A 17,009-nucleotide genomic window follows, 5' to 3' on the forward strand; every position below is an offset into this window, starting at 1 on the left:
CAACTACTACATAGTAATACAGGTGGAAGAGTCATATTCCCTCACCTCGGGTCCTTTGCACTGCTGTTGGACAGCCAGTGTTGGCATGGCACCAACAGGAGCGGTAATGCTGGGGGTGTGTGTTTCAGCCTTCAAAGTATACAATCTCTTAACTTCTTCCACCAGAGGGAACCTTTCCAGAGGAGGGTGTGAACCAGTCCATGTTCATGATTGCTGCATATCTGGGTTATGATAATAGAACTTCATTTGTAGCAGAATAAAAACAAATGTCCAGATCTTAAAAAATCATTAATTTTGAATATAAAGCAATAAATTTCCCCCTTACCAATGAAGGGGAAAAAACCTGAAGATGCTATTGGCATTTTTGCAGAAAACATCAATCTTAAACTGGAAAATCAACAGTAATGTGAGTGCTGTCAAGGTTTAGCTATTTGTACCAGCTCCATTTTTGGCTGAGAGTTTCCTCGTTTTCCAGGAATGATGACAAAGTTTCAGTGATGGGACTAACTTTCATGCTATGCAGTGACTGAGGAAATTGCAACTTCTGCAGGGATAGACTCCACTCCTTCCCCAGACCACCACTAAGCCTGTTGCTCTCCATATCAGAGGTGCTGCAAACTTTGCTGTATTGGAGTTCAGAACTCTTTGCAGTACCGATAACCCAGCCTCTCTTCCCCTCTCCCAAAAAACAGTCCAAGCTCTTAGTCCTTGCCAAAACCAGCAGAATAAAACGTACTTGGAGTTACTAGGCCAAGATGTTGGGTTATTACGAACCAAAATATTTAAAATGTTTAAGATCTGAGATCTCCACCTTATTTTTTCTGAACCTGTCTCTCCCAAGTTCCTTGTCTGGTTTGTCTCGCGCTTTCCAGAAAATTCTACCTTACTGTAAGAACACCTGTGCCTGACATAGAATTAGAGCTATGAGGGAGGTGTTTGAAATTGGGCGCACTAGAAGGTTAGCATTAACCTGAATTATGCCCTGCCATGCTGACGCTGTCCCCTTTCTCTGATAGTGATTTCTGTTGTTCCTATTAATGTTAATGGAAGGCCATACCAAATGTCTTCCACATACCAGTCTTAGCCTGCTGTATCAGAGTGCTGCTGGTTACACCAGATTTTATTTACCAGCTTTATCCCAAGATACCGTGTAATTTGTAGAGTATTAAGTAGCTCTGTCTTTGTGTTTACCCTAGGTTGCCCTGGAACTGATCAAAGTTGTGGGCGAACATCCATTTGAAGCATATAAGAGTTGTTTTTTAAATCTAGCCATTCCAATAATAGTGTTCACAGAAGCTGCTGAAGTAAGAAAAACAGAAATAAGGTAAGGAGTACAATGATGGTGTGTTGTCTAGGAACTTACATTTGATAATTGAGAGGGGTGTAATGTTACATCAGGACTGGAGAGACACAGTTAGTATGTATGGGGGTTGGAGGGAATCCTACAGCCTGGCTACGTGTTGTCTTTCGGTCTTCACACAACAAGAATATGAAGAAACCACAGTTGGGTTCCAAGCAACCATGTTAATTTCGTACAGGCCTCACTACCTCTACCTCTGTGGCGGGTTTCTAAACCATAGAACACAGTGAGCACTTGGAGGGGTAGTGCCCAATTCCTGTCCCTACACTAAGCATTACTAATATTCTTAGATCTGGTGAGGCTGTTCTCAAATGCCAGGGGTTGGAAAGCCAACATAAACATTCTGACCTATACAAACTGGAGAGCAGATTTTCCAAAGTGCTCAGCATTGTTCTCAGTGGGAGTTGCTGATTACTGAACAATTTTGAAGTCTGGCCCCTACTTACTGCCTTTGTAACAATTTCAGTTAGTAAATGTATTAGTCAAACATTGTTCAGGCTGCAGAGTCTTTGGTTGCAAATATACATATCTCTACAGTATAAAAATACAAGTTTGTCAGTATCTATCTTCACCATATTTGTTCTACAGTCGTATTTAGAGGCCTAATCTGGGTTCAGGACTTCCTTGCGCTAGGTAATGTGTACATGCATTCTGAGGGATGGTCTCAAAGAACTTAGTCTAAATAGACAAGACAGACAAAGGGAGAGAGGGGAAATAGGGGCAGAGAGAGGAGGAAAGTTAAACAGTAGGTTAATAGCAGAGCTGCTGATAATGACAATATCAATTTCTGAAGAAAAGACTTTGAATCCACAGTTTCAGAGTGCAGATCAAAGGAATGTTTAGCACTCTGTTCTTTTTCAAATAGAAATGGAATCTCGTTTACAATCTGGGACAGGTGGACTATTTATGGGAAAGAAGATTTCACTCTGCTGGACTTCATAAATGCTGTCAGAGTAAGACTTCACTTACTGTAATGGTTTAGTAGAGGATGTCGGGAAAGTGGTTTCATTTTTTTTCTGGCTTGTGTCAAGCTCCTATTAATGCCAAAATAATTTTTAGGAATAAGTGCATTTTGTGTGGCCCCTGATCAGAGCTGTAATTGAATATATACAAAGATTTAATCGAATCAGTTTCAATAAACCATTGGTCAATTTCATATTTAATGCATGAAACATTTTCTAATTTTTAGATTTTTAGAAGTGGTTCTATCATTTGGAACTAATTGTCTGTCTGTATGGCGCAGTCTGCTAAAATGTTTGCATTCCTGAATTGTAGGAGAAATACGGAATAGAGCCAACAATGGTTGTACAGGGCGTCAAAATGCTGTATGTTCCTGTGATGCCTGGTCACATCAAAAGATTAAAGCTGACGTAAGTATTAATAGGGTAGTAAAAACGAACTGTGGATCCAGGGATGTGACCTGGTACATTAATGATTCCTTTTACTTATTTAATGTGGCTGGCACCTAGATACCATGGTGATAGGCACAGCATAAATACATGAAAGCTCTTGATAGCTCCATTCCCTCAAGGGATTCCTGAGCGGCAGCTTGGAGTTCTGTTCACCATACACTAGGCTCTAACTCAAGCCACAACTGCAGATGCAACTGTAGGGATGGCAGTACTACAAGCATCTCTGCTGACAGTTTCCCTACACCCTTCCCCACTCTGAACACAGCTTGCCAGTCACCCGTATGTGGAATACACATAGGGACCAGCACTCAGCAAAGAAATGGAGGTTACTTAAGGTAACTGGAGATTCTTTAAGAGGGGTGGTCCCTATCTGTATTCAACCACCTGCCCTTCTTCCCCTCTGCTTCGGATCCTGTTGGATTGTGCTAAGAGGAGGAACTGAAGGGGCATCGACCCGCACTGCCTCTTACACCTTTGGTCAGGAGCACAAGGGAAGCTACTGTACATGTGTGTGTCAGTGAATTCTGCTCTGGGAAATCTCTGGACTTGGGCACATGGCGTGCATGCGTACCCATGTGTGGAGTACAGATAGGGTCCACACATCTTGAAGGACCTCCGGTTACAGTCAGTAATGTTCATTTCCTGAGTGCTGGGGGCACAAAGCTGCAGTTTATAGCTGGCTACCAGCAGGCGTTTCCACAGTGAAAATGGAGTCCTTCATAAGTCTGATTATATTTTATTCACCCTACAAAATTGTTTTCTTTGGTCTCTTGATGTTTAGTGTTTAGCTGCACTGGTGACTAGTGCATTTCGAATTACCGTATAAATCCTAATTTGTTTTTATTTCCAAGGTGCTGCACATTTTTATTCTTCCTTTAAAAATAACTGCAACCACCAAATGGCTCAAATGTGCCAATTAGGCGTTTTGATACTGTCCTTGCATTTAGAATGATGATCTGCTGCATGAGTTTGTCATTCTGTCTTATGAAACTTGCTTTTAAGGATGGCTGGGTAGCTCCATTGAATTAGCTGTCCACCTCCTGTGGAAGGGTTAAGACCCTTATTGTTCAGGTGAGACGAGACTTACGCTTTCAGTGGTTCTTGTAATGTAGCAAATAATTTCAAAGAGAGCAAACTTCAACTACATTCCAGATGAAGACGGCAAAGTTCACAGAATCTGACTGCAAGGCACGGATATGTTGTGTCAACTCAATCAAAATGGTCAAAATATTTTTGGATAACTGGTAAATGTGTAATCTGAACACACTGTTAATTGGCTCTTGCAGTTCAGAATTTTACTGTAAACTTTGTTAAGAATAAGATGCTGTGCAGTGAGGCCACTCTTCCAGGGTGGTACTTTGATAATAAAGCCACATATGGGGACATGTTTTAGCGCTGTCTACGGCAGTAAGTCTACTGGCATTGCAGCTAATATTCAGCAAGGGTTCAAGCCTGGCTCTTTACCTCCACCACTACCTAACTCCAAAATTCCTGGCAATAGACTGTAGCAGAACAGCCCCATTGCAAGGGGACCCCATAACTTCCTGCATGCAGAGCTCCAGGACAGCCATGGAAAGAGCCACTGTTGGTGGACAGGGGAGGTTCTGGAAGTGTGACCATTGGATTTGTTCATTCGCAGTACAAATCCATTGGTCAGAACCACATGTGGGATGTATAAAGGGCTGTGGCCATGACTGCTGCCCATGTGATCAGGGAAACAGCTATTGCATGGATCTATCTGCCCTATTGGTGTATGATAGGGAAAAGAATTGTTGTTTTCCTCCGGTTTCCCAGCCCTGCACAAAAAGTTTTCTTTGCTTTTTATCACAAGCAACATAATAGCTCAGAGGTTGACTGCTCTGAGAGCAAAAACAGAAATACGCTAACTGAAATGTGACCTTCCACAACCAAGAGAGAGCAATTCTGGTACATTGCATAAACAGAAGTTTCATTGTCTTTAACCAAACTTCTGATGCGTTGGACTTCATTCCTAGTAGAGCTCTAAAGATAAAACAATGTCCCATAACACAGGATAGCTCAGCCCAGCCTGCTCTTGGGGTTTTTTTCTTGCACTTACAAAACTCATCTTCTTCTCTTTGCAGGATGCAAAAGCTAGTGAAACCATCAGCTGATAAAAAATATGTGGATCTCACAGTGTCGTTTGCTCCAGAAACAGATGGAGATGAAGACTTGCCAGGGCCACCAGTGAGATACTACTTCATCCATGAAGACAATTGATGGTAGTGCCACTAAAGTCGCTGTAGGACCATTTGCTTTGAAGGGAGTGTGCTGATTTCAGCTTAAAACAAGTAATACATATTTCTTTGGTGAAGCCTTAATTAAAACAGGAACAGTTGAAGTCAGTGAATTGCACTGAAGAGGTCTGTCAAACTGGATTTACTGTTCACCTGTCCCTATTCTCTGCATACATCTGTCGGTTCATAAAGAGGATTGGAGGTCTGCTGAAATGGAATGTCATGTATAATGCATACCACAAAGAAGAGATTTGTATTAATTTATGGGGGGGGGTGGCAAACTTAGCATCTTATTTCAATATGCAAGATAAACGTTAAATGGAAGGAGAGAGCAAAAATTGAGGAAATTGTTTTATAACATGGTGGTCATTAATGTTTTATAATCCATTTCTTATGACTCTCTTCTAAAATTGGGGTGCCAACCACATAATCTGAGCACTAGGCCAAATTCATCCCAAATGTAATTCCATTAAAAAAAGCAAACGAATTTGTCTCATTTACATTGTTGGTGTTCTCTTCCGAGCCATTGCTATAACTGTATGTTGGAGCAGTTCTTTTAGGTCAGTCTGGATGTGGAAATGCAGGGGGTGGATTCTCAGAGGGTGTAAATTGTCAGCTCCATTGAAGTCAACCGAGTGACGACAAGTGAGTTCTGCCCCATTAGCGCAATTTGGGAACAGTGAAGTACGGCAAAAGCTGAACTCTGTTGGAGAGTTGTGCCCTTATTCTCCCAATTAAGCTCTTCTGCTTGATGAACAGAGAGATGAAGTTGTGGTTAAATTTTCTGCCTCCAAATTAAGAGCACGGTAGCAAATTGTTACCTTTTGAAGGAGGCAGGTCAAGAGGGTATTCTGTGTATTTCATATCAAACATTTTGGTTCCTTTTATCTCCTCTTGATACCATAACTGTAGAAGGAAGCTTTATATAGCATAATCTGTCTCTACAACACAAATCTGAGTTAATCTGAAAACTGAGTTTATATTGACCTCAATCTATAATTTAGTGTCTAACGTCCGATAGAGCCATTTAATTCAGTAACAATCAGGAAATCATTTTGGCTATGGCAGTTAGTAGAAAATGCTGGTGCAGTACGACAGCATCTGTGCAGCAGACAGGTGAGCTTCTGTGAGTTTCCGTGATTATGGAAAACCTAAAGCAAGTGAGATAGGGGAAAAAACGCATGTACTAATATCGCCCTGAACATCATTATTTTTGCTTTGGAAATAGTTTGCATTTACTGTCTCTCCTGCATATGATGCAGAACTTGTTCACCTCTATAAAATCAGTGATGTCAATATATGATTCAGTTTATTAACCTTTAGGGATCTTTTGGAGCCTAAAGTATTGGATAATTGTGCTTGTTCTCATCTCCCCTTTCCTCCCAGTTTGTTTATTCAAGAACAAAATATCCAGATGGTTGGGCATTTGGACACCAGATATGTATTGAATTTACAAGCTGGAATCCATTAAAATTATTCCAATATTTGGGAATAAGTCTTAAATGTAGTACCTCTTTTGTAAGGTGTATATATTTTTTACTCTCAACATAGTTTATAGATATTTTATAGTTTTAACAGATTTGGTTTGAAACCCAGCTGGTTTATTTAACTTTTTTTTTTTTTTAACAACTTCTCTTTAAAAAAACAACAACAACAAACGTTCTGTAAAGCAGGCAAAGAGAAGGCATTCTTAGAGATGTCAAAGTGCATAATAATTGACACAGGGCAAAAGGCAAACAGGGAAGACTATTTGAGAGTAAATATCTGCTTTTGAGTACTGACTGAAATGTATGTTCCCCTGGCAATAGCAGGGAGTGTAAATCCCAAATGAAGTCTGTGATATGGGCTTTACTTTTTATTTAAATATTTGGGGCAAACGTAAAGCACTGTGAACTCTAAAAGTCAGGAGCTGGGAAACAATAAAATGTAATTTGAGTAACTTCTTTGTTTGTTTACTCAACATGAAAGCAGAGTCTGGTATGTTAGCTGGATGTTAATAGCACACAGAACAGTTTTGAAAATAAGGAGTCTATAAAAGTTCTGGGTGCTTTCCTGACTTACATCTGATGGTCTCTTCAGGGTTAAAGGTCAATATTCAAATATAACATACTGAGTGGCCTTTGTTAACAGCTTCTCACTTCCTGACCGTATGTAGTTACATGCAGTGTTGGCACTTGAAAACACTCGTGTACTTTTGTGAACTCTAAATATAGAGGTGGCAGGAATTGGGGGCCAAAATTAGCAAAACACTGATACATCTCCACGTCTCACAAACAATGGGTGCCCTGTGGATATCCATTCTGTGGATGATTTCTGCCTAGCTGAACTGATGTATTTCGAGTAGTACACCTCTACCTCGATATAACGCTGCCCTCAGGAGCCAAAAAATCTTACCGCGTTATAGGTGAAACTGTTATATTGAACTTGCTTTGATCCACCGGAGTGCGCAGCTGCGTTATATCCAAATTCGTGTTATACTGGGTGACGTTATATCGAGGTAGCAGTGTATATATACTAGGTCATTGCGCATTCTCCGTTTGATATGTATTTCTCTGGATTTGTCTGAACAGAGGTTGACGTGTAAGTTCTTAATTAACAAATGTAAAGAGAACTTAATATGACAGAGAGAGATGTTGCCCCACCTGCCAGTAAGAATTGCTCTTCATCTTTTTTCACATTAAAAATAACCTGAACTACTGACAAAGCGAATGAACATATTTTTAAATGGAGATGTCTACAGTGACATAATAGCTACCAGGTGTGCACTGATTCATATCAATGATAGGTTAAACATGAGCCTTAATGACAACATGAACTATGCTACCGCTAATCACTTTAGCAAAACCACAATTTGCACATGGAAAGTACAAGACGCATATGTAGTGAAGGAGAATAAAAATTCCCAATTATTTCAATTCACAGCAATGTTCAAATTGCAATTTTGGGTATTGCAATCTTCTGCTAAGTGATGCTGCTCAGACAGATTACTTAAGCAGAATGGTCCTCCTCTGTATGTAGTGAAATAATCCGAAATGTTATTTTATAAACGTGAAGTTGCTCTCTAATACTTTGGGAAAAATCACTGTTCAGCAAAAAGTATCCAACAATGTACAGTGTGAAAAGCAGCGTGCTCGCCCTTATTTCTCTATTTGAATAAGACTGAAGAGGTGGTGAGAAAAGCATCTACAAGAGAGAGATTATTTCTGCCATACTGAGGGCATCTAGCCTCCTCTTTTTACTCATTTCGCAGCCTAGGGCTGCTACTGAGCTGCAATTAGATGCACACATAGCAGCAGTGAGCTCTGAGCTACGTCTGGCTAGACAGTTGTTATCATTTCTTGCAGAGTTAGGCAGTGTCTACAGAAGCACGGTCGGTCACCTCAAGATTTTGCTCCACAGCACATAATCCCTTCAGTCGATTTGGAACTCGAAGCTGGTGCAAAGTGTACCAACTTCAGCTTAAGTGGGGAAACTTCACTGATTACCCGTTGATTTCCAAGTGGAGCTTATGGTGTTTAGTTCTGAACTATAAAGCTCTAAATGGACTGGAAGTTTCCTAGGTGAGGGACTGCTTTTCTCCCCAATACAGTGCTGCTGCAGTTGCTATTTACTGCTCGAGCTTTACCTGCTCAATTAATACAAGTGGGGTTGCAGTGCTAGTGGAAGCAAATCCTTTGGGAGGGCCTCTGAACTTCAGAATTAATTTTCCTCTTTATTGGGCCACAGTACCCCAAGCCTAGACTTTATGGGGCTCTCTGAAGATCATTTCTTTGGGCAGCGTATGGGGAGGGAAGGTGCACTGATTAAGAGCTAGAGCTGAAATGGGTTCCTCCCTGTTCCTGTTTTTGAGGAACATATGATCGGCCATACTGGGTCAGACCAAAGGTCCATCTAGCCCCGTATCCTGTCTTCTGACAGTGGCCAATGCCAGGTGCTCCAGAGAGAATGAACAGAACAGGTAAATCATCAAGTGATCCATCCCCTGTCACCCATTCCCAGCTTCTGGCAAACAGGCTAGGGACACCATCCCTGCCCATCCTGGCTAATAGCCATTGATGGACCTATCCTCCATCAATTTATCTAGTTCTTTTTTGAACCCTGTTATAGTCTTGGCCTTCACAACATGCTCTGGCAAGGAGTTCCACAGGTTGACTGTGCGTTGTGTGAAAAAAATACTTCCTTTTGTTTTAAATCTGCCTATTTCATTTGGTGTCCCCCCCCAGTGACTTACCTAGCTGCCTAAATTTGGCCTCCAGGACCTCTTTCCTATCCTTCCCTATGTCATTGGTACCTACATGTACCATGACCACCGGCTCCTCCCCAGCACTACACATAAGTCTTATCTCAATGTCTTGAGAGATCCGCAACCTTCACACCAGGCAGGCAAGTCACCATGCGGTTCTCCCAATCATTGCAGACCCAGCTATCTGTGTTGAATGATTGAATTGCCCATTACCAATACCTGTCTCTTCCTAATAACTGGAGTTCCCTCCCCCGGAGAAGTAACCTCAGTGCGAGAGGACACCACAACATCATTGGGGGGGGGGGGGGGCACAACTATGGGATCATTTCCCTCTGCTCCAGTAAGATGTTCTCCTTCCCTGAGACTTTAATCCTCAACAGCACAGAGGCTGTCAGATTGGGGGTGCAATCATTCTACTGTGTCCCAGAAAGTCTCATAAAGTTGCTGAAACAAATGTGCTTAGAGCCATGGAGATAGACTTTATTTTGACCAACTGGAAACCTTGGGAAACAGATATCCAGTTTAATGTGCCGTAATTTATTCCACCAGCTTCTGAGATTTGTTGATACAAGGTGAGACTGTGCTACTAAATTTAGCCTACAGGGATTTCGGGAGCTAGAATATGACTTTTTTCCCCCTAAGAAAATGTCCATCCTTCCTACATTTTCCACTTCAAAGGGGTTGATTTGCACGTTGTCTGTCAGCTGCTTGTCTCTTCACTCTTTTTTTCATCTCTTTGCCAGGAGTTTCTGAAAGAATGGGAAAAACACTTGTTAACAGTAGAGTGTGAAAGTGTCATGGCACAGCCATTCCAACTTCAGCAGCTTCCCAGCAGAGCTTGCACTCTCAACTCTCTCTCTGCTTATTTGCTTTATTTATATTGTAGGTAGCATCTACAACCTCCATTGGGATAGGCACTGTGCATGTACGTAGACACTTGTTTCATTTTCCATACTAATTTGCCATAAACACTCCATTCCTTCTGTGTTGGGCTGCCCTGACTCCTCAAGACAATAGGAGAAGCTGGCGGGAGACGATTTAAATATTCAAGCTGTTAAATTGTACTGGTGGGAGAAGTGCACTTCCAACTCAAGGGCTGCCCTAGCCAGCAGTAGCAGAACTGCACTTTGTCTACTCTGTCCACCAGGATCAGAGGCCCTTTCACATTGTCCACTGTAAGTGTTTTTCCTAGGTCGGTAAGACCACCTTCGATTATTGCAGCAGTTTTTAAAACTCTGTTGCTTTTCACCATTTTTATTTCAATTTCTCTGAATGTCCTTGAGTCACGGTCTGGATTCCTCCCTCTGCAGAGGAATCAACTGGATTACTTTAATACATGGGAGCATTTCTCTTGGCTCTAGGTTTTAATAAAGTTTGTTCTTATAAAATCTAAGTTTGGGGGCAAATTTGAAGTCAGTGTCCTTCAGCATAAGTAAGGTAAGTGGCCAACGGAGGTGGCTTGTAGCGAATATTCATACTGAAACACCTAAAGTTGTGACTGGGCCCCTAATGTACCAGGTGCTGTACAAAGAGAGCTCCAGGCCCTGAAGAATATCAATCTAATGCCATAAAGAGGATGACAATGCAACATGGAAGCAAATCTGGTGAAGTGGCAGAGGTTTGTTAATTCAAGGTGGCTTTGTTTAATGGGTTAGAGGAAGAGAATTGGGGGAGTGGAAGAGTCACTGCTTGTCACCATGATCAGAATGGCGGCTTTTGGAGGCATCATAGCGAACATGAGGTTTAAAGAGGATGTAGGGTAAGGAACTGTTCAGATTTTCAGAGTTTGTACAAGGGGCAATATGGGGGAGAAAAGGAAGGAGCGAACGCCAGGGGCTGACGTGATTGGTTACTAGAGCAGCTAGAGAGGATGGGACTAGGTAAGAAAGAAAGACAAGAAGCTTATGCACTTATGAAGCAGTGAAGGAGGGAGTTAGCTGAGGGACTCCACGGGGTTGATGTGGTCAGAGCACAATCCACGAGAGTTTTAGCAGCATTCTGAATGGAACTTAGAGAGCAAGGCTGCAAGTCAGAGAGGTAAATTAAGGGCTTGGCTGAGCGTTTCAGACAGGCAGACTGATGAATGGCTAGATGTTAGAGACCTGTAAGAAAAAGCAGCAAGACTGAAAAATCTGGTCACCACCTTTTGTCTCTTTACATATTCATATCTACCTTCTTCCTGAGCCTGGGCCCAGCCAGGCAAAGCCACTCAAAGCTGCCATTTGTGCCAGTGCAAATTATGGCTTTGCCTATACCAGGGCTTTGCACAGGTGCAGCTCAGGAGTAGCAGCGGTGATTGGCAGGGCTGAAGACAAGTTTCCTAGCCCAGCTGGCAGCAGCACAGTTTCCATGTGCCACTTTCATGTGATCACATGTAGGGACAGTGGGGCAGGACAGTGTACATAGTCCATGCAGTCCTTGGCCTCGCTGAGACTGCCAACAAGTGTCAGCATCAACTGAGGATCGTGCTCCACAGAAATGGACAGACCACACCAATTCATTTAACATAGGGCGCTGAACGGGTTAGTCACTGCAGTCATCATCTGGGTTGAACTAATAAGCTGGAGGCAAAAATCTCTGTCTTCCATCTCTAATCCCTCCCTCTGTTCACTGACAATATCTGCTTGCATCTACCCCCTACTCTGAGAAGTCCTTGTCGGGGAGAAGCAATGCTCCTTTTGATAGTAGGGTGTGCAGACTGAGAGATCAGGAGAGATGCTCTGAATGCTACTGTATCCCCCACTGCACGTGACACTTCCCTCCCCAAAAAACTCACTTTCCCATTTTCAAACCTAACTTTCAAAGAAACAGAAGGTGCACAAAGCTGTCCTGTCCTCACCATGCACGTATCTGGCTACAGGATACTGCTGAAGTGGTGCTGTTTCTTTCTCAGGCATAGGGCGCCGGGGAGGCTTGGCTCTGGGCTGAGAGACAATCGCTGGGTGCATGTCTCTTGGGGCATGCTCTAAAGAAAGTTCAGCTGCAGAAAACGGACAGAAGATTTAATGTTCCCCTGTATGTGAGAGCAGTCTCCTGAAGAACCTAGCCCCATTTATTAAGAATAAGGATATGTCTACACAGCAAAGAAAAACCAGTGACTAGCTGATGCCAGCTGGTTCGGGCTGTGGCCCTGTTTCGTTGCTGTGTAGACTTCTGGGCTCAGGCTGGAGCCCAAGCTCTGAGACCCTCCCAGCTCTGCTGAATTAATAGGTGGCTTATTTGAGTTGTTTTGTAATTAGAGTGATCCATTTATTTGATAGAATTCACCCCTCCTCTGTTTGTAATGTGAGATGTTTTTGTTTAAAATAGTCAATCCATGTTTTATGCCCACATGCTTGCAAACAAGTTACTGCCAGTATAGACACCTCGCAGTAACACAGTTTAAGAGCTGGAATTCAGAAACTGTGCTTACATGTAGAAACAAGCCACATACCCAATTTGTTGTCATACGTGTGTGTGACAAATGGCTTCAGGCTCCCTTGGGTTTGATTCACAAAGTAATCAATGACATCACGAAGGCTCGGGCATATAACCTAGGTGACAAAAAGGGGTGTGAAAAGTTACTGTGAGCTACATTTTCAGTCAGCAATGTGCTAGCAGGTACGTACCTAAAGATATCGTCAAGTGGCTGAAACTGGATTCACCCCCAACGCACTGTTTTTCAAGGGCCACCTATTATAAGTGCAGTGAAAACAGGAGCTTCCCAGAGCACCCAAATACAAGGGCAAAATACGTGCTGAAAATCAGCATTGCATGTTAGGCACATTGTAGGAGGGGGCTTATGCATGGCACTGAGGGGGATGCACTGCAGGCTTGGGCCTTGAACAAGGCTGCAGTTTGGCCTTGCTTCCCAGAAACCCCCCCTGCCATCTTTCTCTCCCTCCTGCAAAGTGCAGCTCTAGCCAGGCAAAGCGAACAAAGCAAGTGCTAGTACAACACAGCATGGGTTCCTCCCTTGTCCCCAAAGTAAAGCATAGGCTGAGATGTGACGTGGCACAAACCACTAGAAAAACACTTGTCTCTTGAGGTTCTGCCCCTCTTCAGCTCAAAGCTTTTCTAGACAGGCTATCAGATCCTACAGTGGGAATTTAGGTTGAGTGAGGACTCCTGGGTTTGGCCTTGGATTTTAATCTTGTTGTGGGAGAGGGAGAAAATGAGCTGAAATGTTTTAATAAAATGGCTCCACAGGATATTCCACCACCCCCATCATGGCACAACTTCATTTTAGGATCATCATCAAAGGCAGATGTTTGACTAGCAGGAGGAGATGCTAATACCCGAGAGATGCTTCCAGGACAACAGGGGAGTGGAGAGCTGGCCTGACATTTTCGGGGGTCCAATGCAAAGTACACCAGGTGCTCCCTTTCCAGATTTTCCCCCTCTAAGGGCCAAGTTCCTCTAGGTGCACATCTATGACACCCTTGTCTGTGATCCCTGGAAGCTGCTGCAACCTCTACTGTTGCCAGTTTATGAGGCTCCATGGCTTTACTATTTGTCTGGTGTTCAAAATAATTTTCATTAGTGTTTCACAGTGCTTTTTATCAGTTGATCTCAAAGTGCTTTACATAGGAGATCACGCTCAGTATCTCCATTTTACAGAGGAGGAAACTGAGGCAGAAAGTGATCTAGCAGGCCTCTGGCAGAGCCAGGAATTCAGCCCAGGTCTTCTGGGTCCTAGTCCAGTGCCCTCTCCACTAGGCAACATTGCCTCTCATTTGTTCTTTTGTTTTAGTTCAGCTTTTTAAACCAATTTCTGTATGTAATGTTTGGGCTCTGCTTCTGAGCACTTAGAGCAACCCTTTGAACTAGCACCAGTTTGTTTAACCATCTTTGGTTTAGTCCGTTTCCTCTCTCCTTTCTGTAGTAGGTCAATAACATTTCTATTTGAGCTAACAGTGCCCACATCCAATTCCAGTTAATTGGGGCTCTTCGGTGGCAGATGCCTCAGAGAAAAGGAAACTTCTTGTAGATTTCAGGAGACTGAGTTGAAGGGTGTGGTGTGGTGACACCCTTGAGAACTCAGTCAAGGGCCCCAGAGGTTACAATTTCCTACTTTGAGCAATTCCACAAGGAAGCTGGCAAGGGCCAATGTGGGCACAGAGATCTAACCAACCTGCAAATCCAAATGAAACCTTAAAAGTTATTCAGTAGTGCCATGGTAATTTTGGGTGAGCAGTTTGATTTCTCAAGTTTCAATTACTAAATTGTGATGCAAGACCAGGCATTTCAGAACTAGATAGAAGAAAAGTGTGAACCACCTGGAAGAAAGTTGCACCGATTTAATTTAAGGTGTGAATTTCAATACATCTAGTTAACTGGTAAAAAAACAAACAAACAAAAAGCTGTGTGGACACTTATTTCTGTATAAACCAGGGTAATTTCAGTTTAGCTTAAACCTGTTCTTAATTCTGCGTGTAGACAAGTTCAGATACGTGTTCAGTTTCCAGGCTGCTCACAGACACAGAATTAACTTCTCAACGGTATAACATGATCCAATGCTGGAGTTAAAGCTAGACAAATTCAGAGGGGAAATAAAGCATCAATTTTTAACTGAGTAATTAACCACTGGAAAAAATTACCAAGGGTCATGGTAGATTCTCTATCACTGACCTTTTTAAATCAAGACGGGATGTTTCTTCAAAAGCTCTGCTCTAGGAATTATTTGGGGGAAGTTCTTTGGCCTGTGCTACACAGACCAGCCTAGATGGTCACAATTGGCCCTGCTGGCCTTAGAATCCATGAACCAGACAAATCCCTCCTTTTTTGGTTCTACTTTTCCGTACTCTTTCCAATTTTCTAACATAGACCCAATACATGATTTTATATCTCCAACAAGGAAACACCCACTTACTGGTCTTGCCAGTTCAATTGTGTAACCTTTGCCCATGTTCATCACTCGGTAGTGCTTTATGCATGGACCACTGAAACAAAAAGAAAATATAGTGTTAATACACTGCTGTTCATAAAATACAGTGTAAATGAAAATGAATGGGGATGGCTGCAGGTTTCCTGTCTTTTATTTAAGATGTTCATTTGGTGGAAAGTTTCAATACACTAATGTTATTAATCTCTTTTTGGAACAGTTCGTTTAAAGGTGATCAGTCAGGGGAAAAAATTGGTTTGTTTGCCTTTTTGCTGCTTTGTGATGCATCAAGAAGCTGGAAAGGTATTTTTAGGTCTTTGTTTTACTTTAGAAATACCAGGAATAGCCAGTTTTGTCTTCCCAGGTTTTGCTCGAGGACGCTGGAAACAGCAGCAGGGCCTAGGGGTGTGGGGTCTCTGGGAATTGTTTTCTGGTTCTAGGTGAAAATCTCATAGAAAGAATGCCAGAAACGTTAGTGACTTTAGATTTCAGACTCAGACAGTTATAGAAATGTTCTACATTGTGTTTCAAAACAGCACAGGAATTCCCTAGACCGGGGCAGAGGGGACTTTTCTGTGCACCCAGCTGCCAAAACCTTCTGTGTCATGGACCATCTCAGTCTCCAACCACTGGCACCACAGGGACTGCAAAAGTGTGTGTGTGTATGGGGGGTGGAGGAGAAGCACCCAAACAGACCAAATTTGAGTGATGATGTAACCCCATCACAACACCCCTCACTCGAATTTGGCCTACCTGCCCCTCCGTCATGTCAATGGGGAAGGGCTCTGTCACTGTCACTCAGCTTCAGACAGGGGACAAAGTGGGGGGGGAGGGGTTGGGTCCCGTGTCTCTGTTGTGCCGAGTTCAGGTTCTCAAATGTGGAGGCACATGGTTCCCACCCACCCCCATTTAAAAATGGTTAGCAATGGCCATTTGCCCTTCCCCCCAGTCTCCAGTGCCCATGTCACCAACCCAAACCCTCCCGGGGACTTCTGTCTGCGTTGGGGTGCTGCCTGAAAGTCTGGTCCCCCTAGGGAAGGAGGCAGAAAAGGTTAGTCCCTGAGGTGAGTGAAGCCAGGAAGAGGAGAGCCTAAGTGTGTTTGCTACCTACAGCCCCAGAACTTTGTTTTGGGTCTCAGCTGCCTCTGGTGTTGAAGCTCTCCAAACACTGAAATGTAACAAGTTTTGTGTGGTTTGATGCTGAGTTCAATTTTATTAGCCTTTGTTCTAGTGTTAGATATGGCTCCAGAGCGTACACATGTTTTTTGGCGCTTACTCTAGGGTTTGAAAGTCTAAGATTCCATGACGTAGGAGACATTTCAAGGACCAGGCTCATGCCCTCTGCCTCATCAGGCCAGCACGCTTTGGCTGATTTGTATCTCATTTGTCGATGTATCAATCCTCTCTTTCTCCGTAAGCCAATCACACTGTCCTTTGAGCCCATGCTCAATGCCTGATTTACCTTCTCCCAATTATTCTCACAATACAGGACAGATTTCACAAGCAATCCCTGGGAATTCTAAATTAGGCATCATAATACAGTACATGTCAATTAGCAGTTAGATAATATCTTGTGGATTCAACCTACTCTATCACCTGTCTGATAGTGACTGAGTAGTTCTTACTGTCACTACCAGGCCGCAGGATCAAGTTCCCCCAAGAAGGATTCTTCTCTAACATCTCAATCGCTTTCTGCCGTGACACTGCATAGAAGCACCTGCAAAGAAGGGAGGAGAGAAGCAGCATGAACACACTGAGTTCCACTAGCAGAAGCCGATCATTCTATGGGCAAGTAGCATGAGGACTAGATCTGCCTCATCAGCCTATTTGTAGTGTAACCTGTACCTTAAGTATCCGGGGCTGCCATTTGCCTTTG

General features: G+C 43.0%; 2 protein-coding genes across 5 annotated transcripts in view; one reads left to right on the forward strand and one right to left on the reverse strand.

Moving 5' to 3' along the window:
- UBA6 (ubiquitin like modifier activating enzyme 6) overlaps positions 1–6,968 on the forward strand; it is a 46,494-nt gene extending 39,526 nt beyond the window's left edge. Inside the window, exons 30-33 of one of the 2 annotated variants that reach the window (XM_032789233.2) lie at positions 1,197–1,324; positions 2,226–2,313; positions 2,636–2,730; positions 3,624–4,852. In XM_032789233.2, coding sequence (XP_032645124.1) covers positions 1,197–1,324; positions 2,226–2,313; positions 2,636–2,730; positions 3,624–3,651 — 339 coding nt within the window. In that variant the 3' untranslated portion in view covers positions 3,652–4,852. Of the gene's footprint in view, positions 1–1,196; positions 1,325–2,225; positions 2,314–2,635; positions 2,731–3,623; positions 4,853–4,874 lie in introns of those variants that run through there. The other variant, XM_032789232.2, reaches the window with a different exon arrangement.
- Positions 6,607–17,009, reverse strand: part of STAP1 (signal transducing adaptor family member 1) — a 36,522-nt gene continuing 26,119 nt past the window's right edge. The window contains exons 6-10 of one of the 3 annotated variants that reach the window (XM_032789228.2): positions 16,722–16,850; positions 15,122–15,191; positions 12,704–12,803; positions 12,110–12,250; positions 6,607–10,019 (exon numbers count right to left, since the gene is read on the reverse strand). In XM_032789228.2, the coding sequence (XP_032645119.1) occupies positions 9,943–10,019; positions 12,110–12,250; positions 12,704–12,803; positions 15,122–15,191; positions 16,722–16,850 (517 nt within the window). In that variant the 3' untranslated portion in view covers positions 6,607–9,942. Of the gene's footprint in view, positions 10,020–12,109; positions 12,251–12,682; positions 12,804–15,121; positions 15,192–16,721; positions 16,851–17,009 lie in introns of all 3 variants that reach the window. The other 2 variants (XM_032789230.2, XM_032789231.2) reach the window with 2 other exon arrangements.

The sequence above is a fragment of the Chelonoidis abingdonii genome, chromosome 5, assembly GCF_003597395.2.
Source record: "Chelonoidis abingdonii isolate Lonesome George chromosome 5, CheloAbing_2.0, whole genome shotgun sequence".
In the NCBI taxonomy this organism is placed as follows: Eukaryota; Metazoa; Chordata; order Testudines; family Testudinidae; genus Chelonoidis; species Chelonoidis abingdonii.